Source organism: Falco peregrinus, chromosome 4, assembly GCF_023634155.1.
Source record: "Falco peregrinus isolate bFalPer1 chromosome 4, bFalPer1.pri, whole genome shotgun sequence".
Lineage (NCBI taxonomy): Eukaryota > Metazoa > Chordata > Aves > Falconiformes > Falconidae > Falco > Falco peregrinus.
In genome coordinates, this window is record NC_073724.1 from 46,763,339 (window position 1) to 46,781,402 (window position 18,064).

An 18,064-nucleotide genomic window follows, 5' to 3' on the forward strand; every position below is an offset into this window, starting at 1 on the left:
GGGGGGGGGGAAGAAAAAGAAAGGAACTAATTGATACCATTTGTTTGGCAGCAAAAAGTGCACTAAAAAGTAACATCACCACCAGCGGCGAGGGGGATTCCCCAATTCTAAGTATTAACATTGAAAAAAATACTATGGCTATCTTTTTCTTTTTTTTTTCAACAATTTACCAACACAAAGTAGAAACTACCCATTACACAGCCACAAAGGCTGCCAGAATCTAAATTCCTTTTCAGCAACTTGAGGACTGGAATAGAGTAATTCTGCACAAGCCGAAGCCTCCCAGGAAAACCTGCCTCATGGGGCTGGGGGCAGCTTTGCCTTTTCCCTGTGGGTTCGGGATTGTCTCACCATGGGGGGAGCCCGTACCTGCGCTGGCAGCTTGCTGTGGGCCTCGCCGAGGTGGGATGGATGCCTGCGGTGCAGGAGGGTCGGTGCAGATCCCTCTGCACTGGTGTGACCTTTCAGGCAGTGCTGCCCAGTCACCCCAAAAAGCAGCCCATCCTGGGGTGAGCGTGGTGGTGGCAAACCTGGGAGAGCCTAAAAGACATGGTGAGACGGGGCGAGAGGAAGCGAGAACAGGGGCAGCGAGCTGGCCAAGCACCCAGTCCAGCACTAGAGTCCTGCACCCAACCTTCCCTCTTCCTCTTGGCAAGAACAGGTTACACCATGAGGCCCTTCCCACAGTGCAGCCACCACAGCTGGGGGAGATTTCCCTTCCAATCCATCACCTGATGGATGCCCACCCACGATTCTGGGGGGAGCAGAGATCCTGCTGCTCACCAAGCTCTTACTTTTTAGCTCTGTCCCTATTTTTTCACTTTTTCTCCTACTCCCCTGCATGCCATCCCTCCCCTTTCACCTGTGCTCACCATGGCAAGCAGGAGCTGCTGCCAGGGGTCTCAGAGGAAGCACCAACTCCCTTTGTTTGCATGATGCTTTAAGATCCCAGAACCAACCACTAAATCCAGGGTTAGTGACACTTTTGCAGCTTTACAAGCAACACAAGGAATTCACCTATGGTCGCAGCAGAGCCTTTGACAACTATATCAAGTAACTAGGCTAGTTTAATATATTCTTACTGCAGTTCTTTATTCTTTTAAATTAGGTCCTAAATATATCCTTCTATGTACAGAAAAATAATTTCCCAAGGACAGTCTTATTTTAAAATATTTAAATGAACAAACAAAAGGGTGCCTATAAATGCTTTTCTGTTAGATTTACTCAGTATTTGACAATGACAACAGCTGTGTTTTTATATATACAAATAATCACACAAATATATATATATATAAGCATGTATTTAACTATAGATACATTGATATGCATGTAGGACAAGAGTATTGGGGCTAAACAAATGCCAGGATACATGTGGAACGTACGTACAGAGCAAACCCCTCAAAGTTAAGGTGATGTAACCTGATTCCCAGCTTTTCTGTGTTTCAAAGGTTTTGACTGCTGGATTTGAATAAACTGAAATATCCCAGTGGCAAGCAGAGCAATATGAAACTAGACACCACTGTTGCAGTAGAAGACTGAACTTGGCACATCTTAGTTTTGAAAATGTATTTGATAATATTACAAAAACTGCATTATCCACGTTTCCCCCCCAACCCTACTCATATGTAACAAAAAGTGGTTTATTTCTTCTTAAAGGGTAAAAAAATTGTAAAATGAACATTTAAAAAGTTCCCTCATAAAAACTCATGCTGAGAAAATATATAATAATTAATTGCATCTAGAAAAAAGTTCTGTAATTGATCAGTTATTTGGCTTAGTGTCAGCTCAGCGACATGCTCCGTCTTTCAAGGTGCCCAAGTCAACGCACCAGCTGTGTGCAGCCTCTTAGGGCTTTACAGGCTGGCTTTCTACCAGCACTGTACTTGGCAAGGTACTTGGTATTTCCGAGGCCAAGGTCAGCCTAGTGGGTTTTTTATTTTACAGTCCTTCCAAATGTGTTGCAAATCTGTAAGTATAAGAATTATGATTTGCCTGGTAAATACAATTCTGGTGAGTTCAGTAGCCAAAACCACTTTTGGGAAGATAAGGAAGAAAACAGATCCAGCTGAAAAGACTATTGACTACTTCTGTATTTCATCTTAGTCTTGACTTCTTGTTTGATGCTCTATTGCAATCTTCCAAATCCTTACAGAGCTTGAACCGACTTCATAATGTAGGCTCTACATTATCGAAGCCGCCTGAATTCCTCCATGCATCCCAGCAAAGCACACAGGCACCCCGCTGGCTTTACATATGCCTTTGCACTGAATTTGGGCACGAATTAAAGTTAAGCATCTGCTGAAGTGCTTTGTTGAGCCAGGAGCTGTGGCAGAGGTGGCAGCTGCCAGATGAGCTGTCAGGGAGAAGCCTGGCAAGGAGTCCCTAAAACAGCGCTGTTCCACGTAACCGAGCTTTGGGAGTTGGGGTTAAAGGGCAGGAAAGAGTGATATTTTCCAAAGGACTTAATTAGTTACAGAACCAGAAGCGCCCGTTTACTCACAAGATGTGCACAAGGAAAACCTAGTGCGACCGCAACAGAGCAAGGCAGTGAGATGAGGCGAGATGTGTTTTCCAGTCACCCACTGCATCGATTTGTGCAATGCAGCCAGTGTTTGGCTTGGAGGGAGCCAACAGGCTCAGCAGGTGGGGAAAATCATGGCTGGGAGAGGACCTGGGTGATCTCCAACATAAGCCTCAACCCTAACGGCAACAAGCTGGAGGCTTATGGGCTCGCAACGTGGGCAGCAGGAGCTCACAGCCTGGCGCTGCTGGGAGGACAGCACAGATACATGCCCAGGTGGCAGGCTGGACCCCTGAAAGGGGGAGAGCTGAACGTGCCCCAGGCGTGGCTTCCACCTACACCTGGCTAAGCGCAGAGGACAATGAGCTCGGGTGGTTTCCCTCAGAGGCATCTTGGAAGGGCTGACTCCTGTCCACAGGGAGAAAACACTCTCCAGGCAGAGCAACAAGACCAGGCTGATTCTTACTGCAATCAGAGCAATGATGGGGGGATCCTAAAGGGGGAGGGATGCAGGTGAAAGCACAGACATCCACCCTGCCGACATTTAACGGCATTGCTGGCAAATACCTCATGGGACTGTAGGCTGGGGGAACAAGTCCTTTGAGAGACAGAAAACTGGCACATTGATGCTGGTGCAGCCGGTTCCCTGTACGGAAAGGGCACGTAACCGTGTACCTCACGGATGGTCAGTCACGAGAGCTACCTGGATGGCACCAGGAAAGCAAAGAGCCTGACAGCAATGTTTACAAGCCTATAAAGTCCCTGTGAAAGCATCTTGAAACAACACAGTGCCTAAGCACCTCAGAGGTATATCTCAGAAGGTAATTCCTGGAAAGAGGAGTATGAGGGCTGTCACAAACACCAAAAAGCTCCACTTCTATAAAAAAGTGCATGCAAACTCCCGCATAAATACAGAGCTGCACTAAATCCAGCGTGGCTCTCCCAGGCTGAGGAGAAACACGTGGTTTATTAATCACTGCTGTTATATTATGGATGCTTGGGGTCCTGGAAAATTGAAGTTCTGCTGTGAGACTGCAGATCTGATTTTAAACTAAACACCATCACCGTCCCCCCCCCAAAAAAAGAAAATTAAAAAAGATTCCTTTCCTTTCTCCTCAGTATCCTGTCCTGTCTGCAGCCACAACAATATTGATGTTCTGCCCGTTCCCAGCTACCAGCATCTTTCAAAAGTCATTTTAGTAATTTCTAAAAGTGGTGTTCCCTTTCAGGTTCTGACCCATTAGCTCAGTTCTACTACAAGACTTAAAACCAAGGAAACACTAGGGAGAAACAATATTCTCATTCTCCTTGTTAAAATTAACGTGCCTAAGGGGAAAATGCAATTCCCAGAATTACAGGTTGAAAACTAAACTAGCAGTTCAACTTTTTCCATTGCATGTTTTCTCACAGCTGCAGGTTTTGCTCGCTCTTCTCCCAGGGCTTTTTTCTCCCGATTTATCTACAGCAAGACCACTGTTTCCATGAAGGCAGTGAATGCATTAAAAAGTCACAGTATTATTTTTAGAAAGGCTTGATTGCCAGCCAAGAAGTTTGATGCTGAAGAATTACTTCAAAGCAAAACATCTTCTCCAAAGAAGTGGAGCCTCCTAAAAGTAGAAACCCCATCTTAGAGCCAGTCCCAGTGGCCCATATACCAATTCAGTCTCGCCAGTGCCTCATTTTAAGGACGAGTAATGGAGAGACCTTGTACTCGGCCCCTCTACAGGGATAAATTTTACCAAAGCAAATGCAGCCAGCCAGTCCCGGAATATGTATGGGTTTACAACCTCTGTGTTTTAGTGGGGATGCTTATCTGCATAAATTTGCGCTCAAATCCAAAATGGGACCAAGTATTATCTGCCCTTCAATTTTGTTCTTGTGGTTGTTTTGCATAACATTAGGAAATGTTTACACACATCTAGATGGGGCTGGAAAGGGAGCTGTGAGCCTAGGCGTGCTACTTTACAAAGATATTCAGAGATCAATAACCAGGATCTGAAAGACAGGGTCTACATCAATACAGGTATTTCGTAGTGGTAGCACAGACTAGCAGCGTTTGGCCTGACAGCCAGCACGCGGCGCTCCTAAGAAGATGGCTCAACCTTCATACGTAGCGGGAAAGTCAGCTGGCTTTGTAAACACACACGGAGATGCCGAACTGCCTAGGTATCGCTGCGTGCCTCTCCCTTCCCAGCCCCTTCAGAACACAGGCAGTATTTAAACAAGCCTCTGAGAGCTCACAGTTTTCTCTATGAAAGCATTAGTAGGAAGGCAGATAATGAGTCTCTTTTCAGTCAAAGGCCTGCGCTTTTACAGCACGAAGTCCTGGATGAGAAGGAGGCCTGTGCAGCTACGGTGGCTAAGAAAAGCAGAAACCTGTAGCCTGTGCAGCTGTGGAGTTAATGGAAAGCGATGTGCAAGACTGCAGCATTCCTGAACAGGGAAAACCAGGCAGGAGGCAGCATGTTTCTAAGAACCTTTGGTTAACCCTGGTGAAAAGCGGCTCAGTCTGGGAAGCCAACAGTGCCGATATGCTACAGAGCACTGAGGGCAAGCGGGCGAGCAAACAGCGACACCCCTATGCACAATTGGCTGGCTCTAAGGGTATACATACATTCTGTCCTTGATGCACAGGGGTTAGGACGAGCTTCCTCTTTAGGATTAGACTGATTACAAGGGATTCATTAGATATCCATGAGCCAAACCCCAGCCTTTCATCCTCTTCATGTTCGCGTAACTCCTATTGACATTAACAGGAGCTTAACGCGGCTGTGCATTGAGGGTAAGTGGGAAATCAGAAGCGATGGTGGTTGGGAAGGTGCTTGGGAAGGTGCTCAGTTCTGCTACAATCGTACATGCCCACGACAAGGGTCACAATCTGAGAGGAGCCCCTGCAGCTATGGGTCCCCCGCTTCCAACACCGGTTGAGTCTCAGAGGAAGATGCAGCTCCTTGAGGCTCCGTTTGAAAACCTGGCCAGGATCTCTGTCTTACACCCACGGCCTTTTTTGTCCTGTTTGTCTATTTAGTCGTTACCATAATTCATGCTGGTGAAATGATACCATTAAAAAGTGATGGTACTTTTTAAACACTGAAATGAATGTTCGTTGTATTTACAGCTACTGAGTAAAATTAGGACAGCGATAAAAGGTTAGACAATGACATTTAATGTTACTCCATTAATAGATTTTATCACTTTTTTTTATCCTACCACAACAATGTGTATTTTCATATACATTATATTTAATAAAATGTATTGATATGGAATTAGGAAAGCATGGGTTTAGTACTATTTACATATTTTAATTGAAACAATTTTCTTAACAACATTGAAAAATAGAAACTTAAAGTTCTCTTAATCGTGTTTTCAGCCAGTTAGTGGTAAACAAATGCATGCCTAGGAAGTTACACTCCCTCTAAAATGTGGTCAGTTGAAAGTTTCTAACTAAAGTGTGTATCTCTGTTTTGTTTCAAAAAATACATAAGTATGTCTGTCATTTCTGATACAAAATTCTACACTATCTTCAATAAATAAATAATAAAGCGATTCTGAAAAGTATGAAATGTAAACTTTGTTGTCCCTCCAACATACATTTTTTTTTTCCCATTGCTTGAAACATTACAGTGGTCTTTTAGGAAATTATAATACACAGACACTTCCCAGCACAGTTTACACTTATTACCATACTGTATCTACCTATCTGTTATGAATATATCCTAATTTCCTAATGGAAATCAATAAGACTTGGAGTGCTAGAGAACACCGCCTATACAGGAAAGGTGAAAACCAGTACTGAAAGGACATGCAAGGAACACCAAAACCTAACAACAGGCTCCACAAGAACGTCCACATGCTAATGAAACAGGCTGACACCTCCCATTCGGAAATAAAATCCTTACAAAAATACCAGTGTATGCATGATAAGTCATGAACAAAATGAATCCAAGCAGAACAAAGAGGAATTTTACTCTTAGGGGTCTATTCTCTCTCGAGTCCAGATTCAGCAAAGCACTTACGCATGTGCTTAGGGGGAAACGAGACGTAAGTGCACGCTTAAAGCTGGGTGCTTTCCAAACGGGGAGTTTGCTGGATGTGGGCCTATACGTGTGTATTCGTAGAGTCAAATGGATATATAAACCCTGCCGTTCCCCCAGATGACAAGGCTTTTGCTTTGGGGTTACCCACTCAGCACCATCACAAGCACTCTGTTTCTGGCCGCGTCCAGTATCGCTGCCACCAGACCTGCGATCACCCTGGCTCGCCACAGACACCTTTGCGAGTACAGGACGCCGCTGCCCTGAACTCAGTAACATGATGTCGAAGAACACAGTTAGGCACGGTACAAGTTAATAACCGGTCACCAACGATTGCTTTGCAAACTAGATTCTGCAGGGTAGGAATTAGCTTCCTCAGCTACAGCCATGGGGTTTTCTCTTCCCTGCTGCAGGGGACCGATCATCCATCTGCAGTCACACAATCAAGCAGCAGAAGTAAAGAAGTATTGAAGTGGTATAGCACAACATACAGCAGGGCTCTATGTTTAATCCTTCACTTACTGTGCGAACATTTACTGTGCTATAGAAAACAGCAACTTCCAAAGGTACTGAGTGGGTGGACTCTTCTGAAGTGCAACGCATCTCTGTGCAGAAGGCCTGTACACAATTTGTTTTCAGGGGCAACATGAGCCATGAAGTGGTATGTTAATAGAATCTTCTCTGTTTATAGATATAGACTATTTATTTTCTAAGTCTTTTCAGTACCATCATGAAGATCTTCAAAGATCTTCTTACTGTGTAACTGCTCCTTCCATTCGCATAACATTTACAAACCACTTTGCTGAGCAATAGGCACAAAATTCCTTAAGGGGGAAAACTCTGCCGAAAGCCTCCAAAACATACCAACGTTGCCTTCTTCATGTAAATTAAACAGTAGGGTAACTGGAGCAAGCACAGCAACCTATGTGGTTTGCCAGCCTTTCAGACCGGAGCACAATAAACAACGAGGTTATTTCATAAACCCAGGAAACTAACATCAAGTTCCACATAGAGAAATCGAGGGAGATCTCACTAAATTGGGATTCATTTTTCAGTGAGAATTATCAAGGCACAAAGATGCTCCTGTTTGCTTTGATAACCCTCTTACATGTGAAGGGCAAGCAGTAGTTTCATACCACACCAGTAAGGATTTTGTGACAGCTTCTGCAGGCGCCTATTGCAGTGAACTCAGACTGAAATAAAACATTTGTCCCTTTCCTTCTAAGGCTCATCGAACAATTGCAGGTCTAGTCGGACGACTATCTCTCCTGTTGGGACTTCATGCAGAAGGAGACACTTTGTAACTGGTCCCTTTGAACCCTGATCCTTCTTAATGTCTGCCACACGGATCTCTGTTCTGCCCAAAAAGTCTGAAATGCAAAAAGACAGCATGCTCAGAAATGACACAACTGTTTTACGTTGCAATAAAATGCTCATTTGCAGAAGGAACTAAGCTTCCATCTACGCACAACCAAAGGAGACAACAAGTCTTCAGTCCAACTACATTTCTGCAGCTGAAGGCAGCCAAAGGCTGCCAGTCTGCATAGAAGAGGATTTTAGCTAGACCATATGAGACAGCAGCAGCATTACAATGGTCCCATAAGCAGAAAAATCCACTATGTAATTCACAGCTGCCTTGCTTCAGTAGCTTATTTCTTTTCTGAAACGTTAGAGAAGGGGCCAAAGGCTGCTGCACAGTTCAAACCGAGTGCGAAGCCCTCTGGAGATGACAGAGCCAAGCAGTGCATCACATGAGTGACGAGGTTAACGGGCCAACTGGCGCTGGCCACATGAATGACAGTCCTATCCAAATACTTCCTGAGAGATTATAACTCCAAAATACACTCTTCAGTGCTCCATATATTTATCCCAGGTTAAGACTGGGTTAGGAATCCTGGGTTCATTTCTGCCAATGTTATTGCATGTTCTAGGAACTTGACATTTCTCTCCCTCCTGCATGAACCTATCCATTTCCAAACAGCATCCAGAGTTTTTTAAAGACTTGGCAGAACTGTGAACTACACTTTAGTTGTTGTCAAGTTGCACAAGAAGGAACCCCCACCCAACCAAAAAAAAAAAAAAAAAAAAAAAAAAAAAGAAAAGAAAAAGAGCTTGATTCTTTTTGCAGATACTAGCATTACTCCACTAGGGAGCAAGGATGAGTAGGCTCCCGATATCCAAAGGGGTTCAATATTGGGGGTGGAACTAGATGATCTTTAAAGGTCCCTTCCAACCCAAACCATTCTCTGCTTCTATGATCGACCTCAGCAGGCGTGCATCTCTTCAAGACAGGAGATTGAAAACACCCTTGGAAGGGTGGCAGCCCCCTACGTACCATCTGGGGAGAACTGGTCCCTCTCGAACACTGTAATGCAGAGCACATCCTGCTCGAGGTCTTTGATAAAGAACTGGCAGTTGGAGTTCCACTTCGGGTTGAGGGTGTCCTGTATTGTCTTGGTAATGTGGCACTGAGAGCCCATTGTCACCTCACAGTACGGGTTACTCTTTCCTGGGAAGATGGAAACAAAGGGAAGAGAGTAATCACATTTTTAGGGGTGTGATCTTCCTCCTAAATATCCTTTTAGTCCTATAGCAAATATAATGGGGAAAAGACTGTGGCCTCACTGCCGTTATAATGAACAGGGACACAGTTCTGCAAGGTGTTGAGCACCTTCCACTCTTCATTTTGGGACTTGGTGACTTGTGATCTCTTATGCTGTGGCTTATGTGGCGGAAACTAAGTTTGCCTGAAATAAATGGGTTAATGCAGGACAACTGCATGACGGCTACTGAACTGCATGAAATCACTTCTGCATATTTTAAGTTCACTAAAACTGCTTCATTAAACAAAACCATGTTTTGGACAGAACCTCCTTCAAAGTCAGTCAGACAAATAGGAATGTCTTCTTCATAGAGCATATTATGAAAAATCCAAGGCAAAGGCACTTACCATGGGACCTGCAAGGTTTTAGTTCAATGCCTTCGACAATATTCACCATCAATCTCCCAATGCCTGTTGCTCTTTGTGAGCGAACTGTGGCGAAACAGAAGAGGAGAGAGAAAAGTCATTAACGTATTTGCCTGCCCTTGGGCTTTTCCACAGAAGATAAGACGCCCACATCCCATGCTGTACCTAAGTAGGCCTTTTCCCTCTTCTTCTTTTCAGTCTCTATGTATAGTTCTGAAGCAGCTTTGATCTTCTGAACCCAGGCAGTCCTTCAGAAGGAATGGGAAAAAAAAGTTGCAAAATACCATTTCCATTTTCCTTCCCCGGAGCACAGCAGACAAAAGTAAAGCTGTCCCTCCTTCCCAACCAAGGCTCTGGCCCCATCACAGGCTCTGCTACCCTGAAGCTGTCTGCCTGGAAGAGATCTTACTGGAATGTGTAGCACCTGCAGAAATGTAACCATCCTAAGCCAGGAGATCCCACCACACAAAGAAAGCTCAAGAGAATCACAAGCAAGGGGGACTGGATGAGAAACCAAAAGGTACAGACAACAGGCTTGCTTTCACCAATCCTTCTGCTTTATTGTAATAAACAAACTTCTTGTAGCTAGTAGATACAAGACAGCTATGTTGCAGAGCTGTCCCCTTTTCTTTACCCCTGAGGTTTCATACCAAAAATCTTTCTGAGCCTCGGGACACATGAACCACAACTCAAGGACTATATGGATGACAAAAGATCATGGTTCCCTATGAGGTCTCCTGGGAAACCATTTCATACTTCAGAGACTGAGTGGAAAGATTGACAAAGAAGTACAGAAGAAGGGGTATCAAGGGACTTCAGGGGTTTAGAAGAGTTGATGTGACATACAAGGGAGCCTGAAACCTGAGTCAAGGAAAAATGAGAGAACCTAGGAGTTGTGGATCCATTTCTGATCCAAAAATGAAGAGCTGCTGCTCTGATACTGGCTGGGATTTGGGTCTGAACACTCACATTCTGCTGCACAGAAAGCTGTTCAAGAAACTAAACACTTCAGGACAATTCTGCCTTCCAGCTCAGCCCTAAATGGCAACTTCAGAAGTATACCAAGCCTTTGATCATAAAGGTTCTTTTAAGATTAAATGGGTAAATGAATCACCCATTGATGCTAATGTTTTATTTGCTCTTATGTTGAAAACCTGAAAGTATCTCACTTAAAATGCTGCATTTATTTAGTAAGCAATTCTGGCATAAAAGAAAGTCAAAGGCATTTGACTAGAGCGGCCAAATTCAGATAACAGTTTTCACGGGTTCTCTCTGCAGTGAATGAAGAGAGACAGGCACCTCCAGAGGCCATTCAGGATGTGAAGATCTGGCTCCTTCCACTGATGGTCCAGCGTAGTGTGCCTAAGCATCTCACTGATGTTCCTCGAGCTAGGTAGGATGAAGGCAGTGCAGAGTTTAAATCTTTCTGACTGCTGCTCTGAGTGCTCTGACACAGAACGGATGATTATTGCTAGAGTCTGATTCCCACAACAGATCTTAAGGTGAAAAGGCTGTGCCAGTTTTCATCACCAAGGGTCGAACCATGATGCTCGTTCATTCTGTGGCACAGATGGACAGACAGCATCCCAAAGGACAAATGGGACCCACAAAAGTACAATCTTTTGCAAGGAAAAACTGTGTGTATAAATAATAATGAATAACACTGTCAGGCAGGCAGGGAGCAAAGATGTTTTATATATTTTTATGTATCAGAATTTTTAGGAGCCATACATTTGAAGCCGACATAATACAATGTCTATACTAAGGGAGGGGGGAGGTTTGCTGCACTTCCAACTTTCATTTTTTAACAAAAGTTACCTTTCAGGACCTTACATTTGCATACAGAAATGTTTTCAGTATAAGTCAGTGTAGTCCTCTCTCTGTAAGCTTGCCAGAGATAAAAATCACGAGCCAACATTTTGAGGTTGCTGTTCCTTTGACTGTTTCAGTCTGGACTGAACCAGATTAAAACTAACTGGGTTTAGTTTGATAGGTTTTTGCTTCAAGTTCTAATTCTGTCCTTTTCCTCAATCTAGTTCAACTTACAGCCATAAGAATGCCTGCACTGGCACAAACAGATGGTAACCGAAGAAGATAGCATTGCATCTTTTGGCTTCCTTATGCTAACATAAATGTTAGGAAATACGGCCTGTATTTCAGCCCTACTAGCTATTTCACTGTTGGTCTTACCAGAATTCAGGAAACGTCATTATTTCTCCCTCCTCTTCAAATGCTGAGTACCACCGTATTCTCAAGCAAAAGTTTATCTTACAATTCTCCAGTCTTGTAAGATAAACTGCCTGGAGACTGCTATGCATGTGTATGTACATCATATACATTTGCACCAGACTTTTCAGTACTAACACGGCCTATACAGGTACTTACCTTTCATTAATGCTTTCAGCCCGGAGCGTATAGACTCTATCAATGTGGGAGATATGGAAGATGGGCTCATCTCCAGAAGGGTCTGTGGGTAATTTTACTAGTACCTCATTTAGAAAAATGGGCTGTAAAACATTAGGCAAAGCTAGAGTTCTACTGCACAGTATCTGAACAGATGCATTCAACACAGAGCAATTTATAACAGATTTATCTTGTGCTTGCAGTATCTTTCCCCTTCTGCCTGCCTCCCACCTTTCTTCAGATATGTCATTTTCAAAAACTTTCTTCTTATCAAAGATACAGCTGCCTCCAGAGTCTGGGAACACTTCCCCTGAAGTAAACAAGCAGCCTCACGAAGCATAGCAGTCTCCCCTTTCCCACAAAGAGTAGCAAACGCTACTCTCCCCGTTACTCCCTGACACACGTGGCCTCTTGTTGAAGAGGTTGTTTTAGCAAAACTCCAAAAGCATCTTTCTTACCTCACTAAGGCAAACAACCAGCTTTCTCACAATCAGTTGCTGGAATCTCCAGCGTACGCCAAAGCTTTCAAACCTTTTCTATATCAAGGCTATTGCCCACACCCCCGGTATGGGAGCTGCTGCCCACTATATGCACTGTTAGCGCATAACCATCTCAGCCCCCACTTAAGAGGGGTACTTACAGTTTTGTACATTTTGTATTGCAGATTAGACTTGGGGCTGAAGACCTTGTCTGTGCCAGAAGAGCCAAGAGGTTTTATGATCTGAGTCAGGAGAAGGAAATCATTGAACAGAAAGCCATACAGCTCCTTGTTACTCTTGGCTTTATAGAGTTTCCCACTGTGCAGAAACTTGCGTGGTCCCAAGCAGTTTGTAACAGAATTAAATACGAGTTGCTGCGAAAAGTAGAAGAAGAACAACAACGCACTGTATAAAGTAAAACAATCGAGGTTCCCCTGAAAGAGATCAAATACAGTTTTGAGTCCTGACATTGGTTTCAATTGGTGTCACAGGGATGATGAGCAATGTCTCTGCCTTGCGCATGATAAGCAGTGCAAGTCATAGAAAGGCCACGTGAAAATTAACTTCAAGGCAGCCTATCAGTTGCATGTGGCATTGCCTGGACAGTCAGAGAGAAGCCAAAAATTCCTTTTGAGTTTCTCTGCCATGCGCATGCATCTCTGCAAGTGGAACTGAGCTGATGCTGACTTGTCCTGGATTAGCAGTAGCTATGCGAATGGCCTCTCCAAATGCTAAGCTTTCTTAACAAGGCCTGGGTTTCTGAACTGTCTTTGAGTTTCACCCAATAAAACATACCAAAGGAATTCCAGATAGCCTGTCTTTGTGTACACAAGATACCTGGGGTTAGAGGACAGCTGCTGACCGCTGGCTGGAACTGGCAGAATTTAAGACATCTGGAGGTTATTACCAGGTGGTTAGAGGCTTGCCCTTTCCTAAAGTGTCATTGTCAGGTTTATTTTTGCTAGGTGATGGTACAGTTCTCACCACCCTAGTTGGCTGGGCAGCTAGATCTGGGGTGGCTCCCTTCACAGATTAGAAACATCTCAAACAGAAAACCAGGGGAAAACTGGATTGCCCCTTGCCCAGGACTCAAGGCTGCTGCTACTGGCATTACTGAAGCAGCCAGTTGGTCTTCCAGGTAATATTTTTGGTGTTCTAGGGCCAGACATCATGTACAAAAGATAAAAGAGGCCATCTTCCTTCAGGCAGTAGTTGTAAGACAGCTGAATGTGTCTTTGACCCTTCTGACATTGTCATACATGTCTTTATTCTGAAACAGATTTCGTAAGATGAAATGCAATTTTTTCCAGTTTATAAACCAACCAGTAATTATTATTTTTTATCTTCTAGAACTGAAAATTCAGTGCATACTTTGAAAATTAAGCTGTGATCTGTCTGCCTCTATTATCTTCACCAGTAATAGGGAGGCCATCAAAATACCCTCCATTCTTTTGCAAGATACTCTGACACAATATTTTCATTATAGCTTCTGTAGAGAAACTCAGCACGTTACTTTAAAAAGCAGTATGTAATGGGAGGCAGTAGTTCTCTCTGTAAAGTCTTGAGAGAGACTTGATCAGTATTCTTGAATTTTCAAAATGTCTACAAAGTTTTATCACAAAAAATATTTTCTGTTACGAGTTTTAAAGCACTCCAGTCCAGAATGGTCAGGTATAGCTTCAGGATGGCATACAGCAGTCCAATAACCACTGTATTATAAAGAGCTGTGAAACTGGAAAATTGTGGTTGAAAATTGCAGCATTGAACCTGGTACTAGCCCAGAGCCAGGCAACAAAAGCAGCATTTACCATATTGAAGGCCGTAACACGATCAGCAAAAAGGATCACGTGCAGGAGTGAAAGGGAGCCAAACAAAGATGAAAACAAAGGATTGGAGATTGTATGACTTGATTAATTACACTGTTTGTCCCCTGATGCAGTGCTGCAAGTGAGCCATGGTATCTTCCCAACTGGTGGAGAAGTGTGCCTGTATTTACATTACTCTAGACAGCACTTTGTTTACCTCTGACAGGCCTTCACACTGAACGTGAGCCTGGATCCACTCCAGCCTATCTGAGTTTTCCTTCTCCCGCACACCTTCGTTTACTTGAGAACATAATTCTTCTGCTTTCTCAAGAGCGTGCTTCAAGTGACTGTGGTCAGGGTGGTTTTCAGGAGTGTTTTCTATAATCTATAGATAAATAAAATACATTAGCCTTTTCCGTTATCTGCAGTTAAAATGTATTCATATTGTCAGCTCTATAATTTTTATCTTTTCATTTTCATCAGAGCCAGAATGTTCCACATTCCTTTTCCTCTTTGACAAACATGAAAAATAGGAGACAATCTCACAGTCTGTTTGCGAACAGCTGAAATGAACGCCTGCCTGCAGAGCCTTTGCATCAGTACACTGCTCACTCTTCTGACATAAGTACACAAATTCCAGCCATACACAGAAATATAGCAATGACTGTTCTAAGGAATCTCTTAAATGTCAACATCCAATTTATAATTATTTCCTGCAAAAGTCTTGGGCCAAGTTCAATAGCATTATTCAGGATGGTAAGTGTTAGGCAACAAATGAAAGTTAGGAAAGGGTTGTAAGTTATCCAGTGATGTAAGCTGCACAGTAAGGTAACTTGCAACAATCTGGCATTCAGGCTTGCACACTGAATGTCATTTACCAGACTACAGGGAGGGAATGATACTGTGGAAAAAGGCAAAGATGAGCTTAAGATTGACCTGTTACTCCTGTTACCTGAATTTCAAAGTTTTCATTCAGAATTTACTGCCTTCTGGTTCTCTGTGCACAAGTTTCACCTCTGTTTCTAATGGAAATATTGAGTCATTTTGCTGAAGCCAAATGAGTTACTGCATCTTCTCTAGTGTGGTCAAACATAAAAGGCTTTCCCATGTTCCCTGGCACATCAGATATCTAACAGTGACAAAGCTTGGCACAAATAGGAAAACTACCCTCTAATCAAGCTATAAGCAAAGCAGCATCAAAAACATCATCTTTGCAAAAGAACATACATTTTTAATTATTAGTGGGTATCTTGTTACCCGTTGCATAGGCTTTAGTAGAAAACTTGATAGTGGCATTCCTTTACAGCGAGGATCCATTGCTAACCTCTGAAACATTAGAGAGGTAAAATGTTGTTAGTCAGTTTGTTTAAAACCCTGGAAAATGAGCCCCTCCAAGAAAGGAAAAGGTAAGGCAATAAATGAACACCATGCCTCAGCTAAATCTGTTCTTAGATCACAGTCAGTGCAGTAGAATTTCTAGTATTTTTTTACAACGTATTCTTCACCTGCCTTGCCTGTACCAGAGAAGGGCCTCTTCTTACTGTCCCAGCACTTTACAGCAAAACCATGATTAAACAAACTATTTTAGAGCTCCAGAGCTCTTTGAAAACATGTACTCCTTCAATGAAAAAAACGTACTCCTTGAGTGAGTGCTTAAGTCTGAAGACTCTTCATTCTAGCCTAACATTGAGCACTATTTGAGACTGTGTTCTGCAAATTAGCAAAATGATGAGCTAAATTTAGCGTACAAAATTAACAGTGATTGCTTCTTCTCTTACTTTAACAAACTCCTTGAACTCAGGGACTTCATCTGTCTTCTGCTGGATGAGCGCTGCCCCATTGAGCTGGCAGCTACAGAACCGAATGTAAGGCTGCATGTGTGGCAGCTGAGCTGTCAGTATGTCACCAATCATTTTCACTGGCATCTTCTCTCCAGACATCTTCTTACGCACACGCAAAGCCCTAAACACGAAAAGGTCATGTGTGTTGTATAAGTAGACCACTAAAGAATGATTCCTCATTTCTGAAATAAATGGCAAGATCCTTATCTATTATTGAAACAAATAGACCCCTGAATAACAAGTAGATCAGCCACAAGATTTATTGCATATTGTAAGAATTCAATAATCAAGATTGCAACCTCAGCCAACATTTTTTCCTTCTTGTGGTAACCAAACTTTTATCTGACATCACTTAATGCAGTGCCAGATCAGATACAATATAAAAAAGAATATAATTTCCTTTCCTATTAGTTTAGAAAAAGACTAACTAATGTGCTAGTGAATGAGAGATAAAAACCTTCTCACTACTTTAAGCTCAAAGCAACTTCTACTTTTAGCCTGGTTTCCTAAGGAAAGGGGGTTTATTGACATTGAGCTGCCTTGGATATCTGTCCCATCACTGCCACTGTTTTCAACTTGTGGGCGGGCCCTTTTCAAATACATGTTACAAAAAAGAAGATACCTCAAAGTTGTAAAATTCCTGTAAGTTCAACAAAAGTCAGCAGTAGGGAAGAAAGGAACTTTGTTAGTCCTCTTGGTTATGATGATGCAGGTTTAACTCAATCCTGGCTCTGGCAATGACCAGATGAGCAACCTGTGTGCATGTGCCTCCTCTGAATCAGCCACAGCGTTTACTATGTCTTGCCAAAGCAATAGGGACGGGTGAGAAGGATGCAAGTAGGAACTGGATCCATCAGAGGCCACAGAAAATTAAGGGAGAAATAAGGGTACTTGCACTGCATGGAGTTTCATGGTAGACAGTTGGGGTTGCAGTAGCTGGAGACTTTGAAAGGAAGGGTGCACGGTACACTAGGCACAAATCCATAGGAAACCAGGCTTTGTGGGCGTCACTTCTCACAAAACAGCTCATTCAGGTGCTATAAGCTTACAATAATTAAAGGAATGCATTAGCTAACTCAGGATAAGGGAGGCAGAGGTTATTGTCCCTTGTTCTGCATTCAGGGGTAACAGGACTGGAACTAGGTATGAGCTGTGACAGAGGAAGTAAAAGCCTACAACAGGACTGTGGGTAGCCTTGGCAGGCACTATGCTGCAGGAGAAGTTGATCTTGCCTTCTCAAGCACATGTATGCTCAGAGCAAAGTAAATGCAAATAGTTACTCAGCAAAAAACTGCTGGATTTTTCTCAACAACAACAAGTCATAGGAAACGTTGTTAATACTTTGCTTTTTCCAACAAGGAAAAATGCATGGTCCTTTTGGTTACTATTTGCATAAGTGGCAAATATTTTCATGCAGCTAAAAGTAGAAGCAGGGGGAGAGGCCCATGATTTTGCTATTGCTAAGTATGGGGAAAAAACCACTTACTTCAGTAGTTTTATATTGCACATAATCAGCTCCTTCCAATTAACAAAAATCATAGCAACTTCTTTTTCTGTTAGCAGCTCAGATTCCATTAGTGGTTTCTGGAAGATCTAGAGATTCAGAAAATTAAGCAAATTAGAAAGTATATAGTAGTATAATCAAAGTGACTAAGACTGATGATGCTCATTTCCTTAGCCTGAAGGTGAGAAAATTTTACATCAGTGTAGCACCTGACACTCAGTGGAAGAGACTTCAGACATGCACTGTGCCCTAGGGATCCATGGTGTTCCCTAACAATATGTGAGCAGTGCATGGCTTTAAGAGAACAATTTCAATTTGTGTTGGTTTTGACCTGGATAATCTGTTTGAAACTTCGGAATTTTAGTCTGGTCTGAGGTCTCCTGCAAAATATCCCACGGTTGCTGTGATAATACTACTGAAAATACATTTTACTTTGGACTCTTATGGAAGTTCTCATTTATCTCACAGTGTCTCAGGTTTGCATATCTTGACCTCTTTTTTTTTTTTTT

At 42.9% G+C, this 18,064-nt stretch overlaps 1 protein-coding gene across 6 annotated transcripts in view; it reads right to left on the minus strand.

The window, feature by feature from the left end:
• Positions 1–5,664: 5,664 nt before the first annotated feature.
• The window catches only part of ITSN1 (intersectin 1), a 136,603-nt gene continuing 124,203 nt past the window's right edge, over positions 5,665–18,064 (minus strand). For all 6 annotated transcript variants that reach the window (XM_055802630.1, XM_055802633.1, XM_055802632.1 and 3 more), the window contains 10 exons: positions 17,538–17,644; positions 15,989–16,172; positions 15,438–15,536; positions 14,428–14,595; positions 12,567–12,779; positions 11,909–12,030; positions 9,689–9,771; positions 9,506–9,589; positions 8,891–9,064; positions 5,665–7,925 (listed from right to left, as the gene is read on the minus strand). In XM_055802630.1, coding sequence (XP_055658605.1) covers positions 7,777–7,925; positions 8,891–9,064; positions 9,506–9,589; positions 9,689–9,771; positions 11,909–12,030; positions 12,567–12,779; positions 14,428–14,595; positions 15,438–15,536; positions 15,989–16,172; positions 17,538–17,644 — 1,383 coding nt within the window. In that variant the 3' untranslated portion in view covers positions 5,665–7,776. The remainder of the gene's footprint in view (positions 7,926–8,890; positions 9,065–9,505; positions 9,590–9,688; positions 9,772–11,908; positions 12,031–12,566; positions 12,780–14,427; positions 14,596–15,437; positions 15,537–15,988; positions 16,173–17,537; positions 17,645–18,064) is intronic.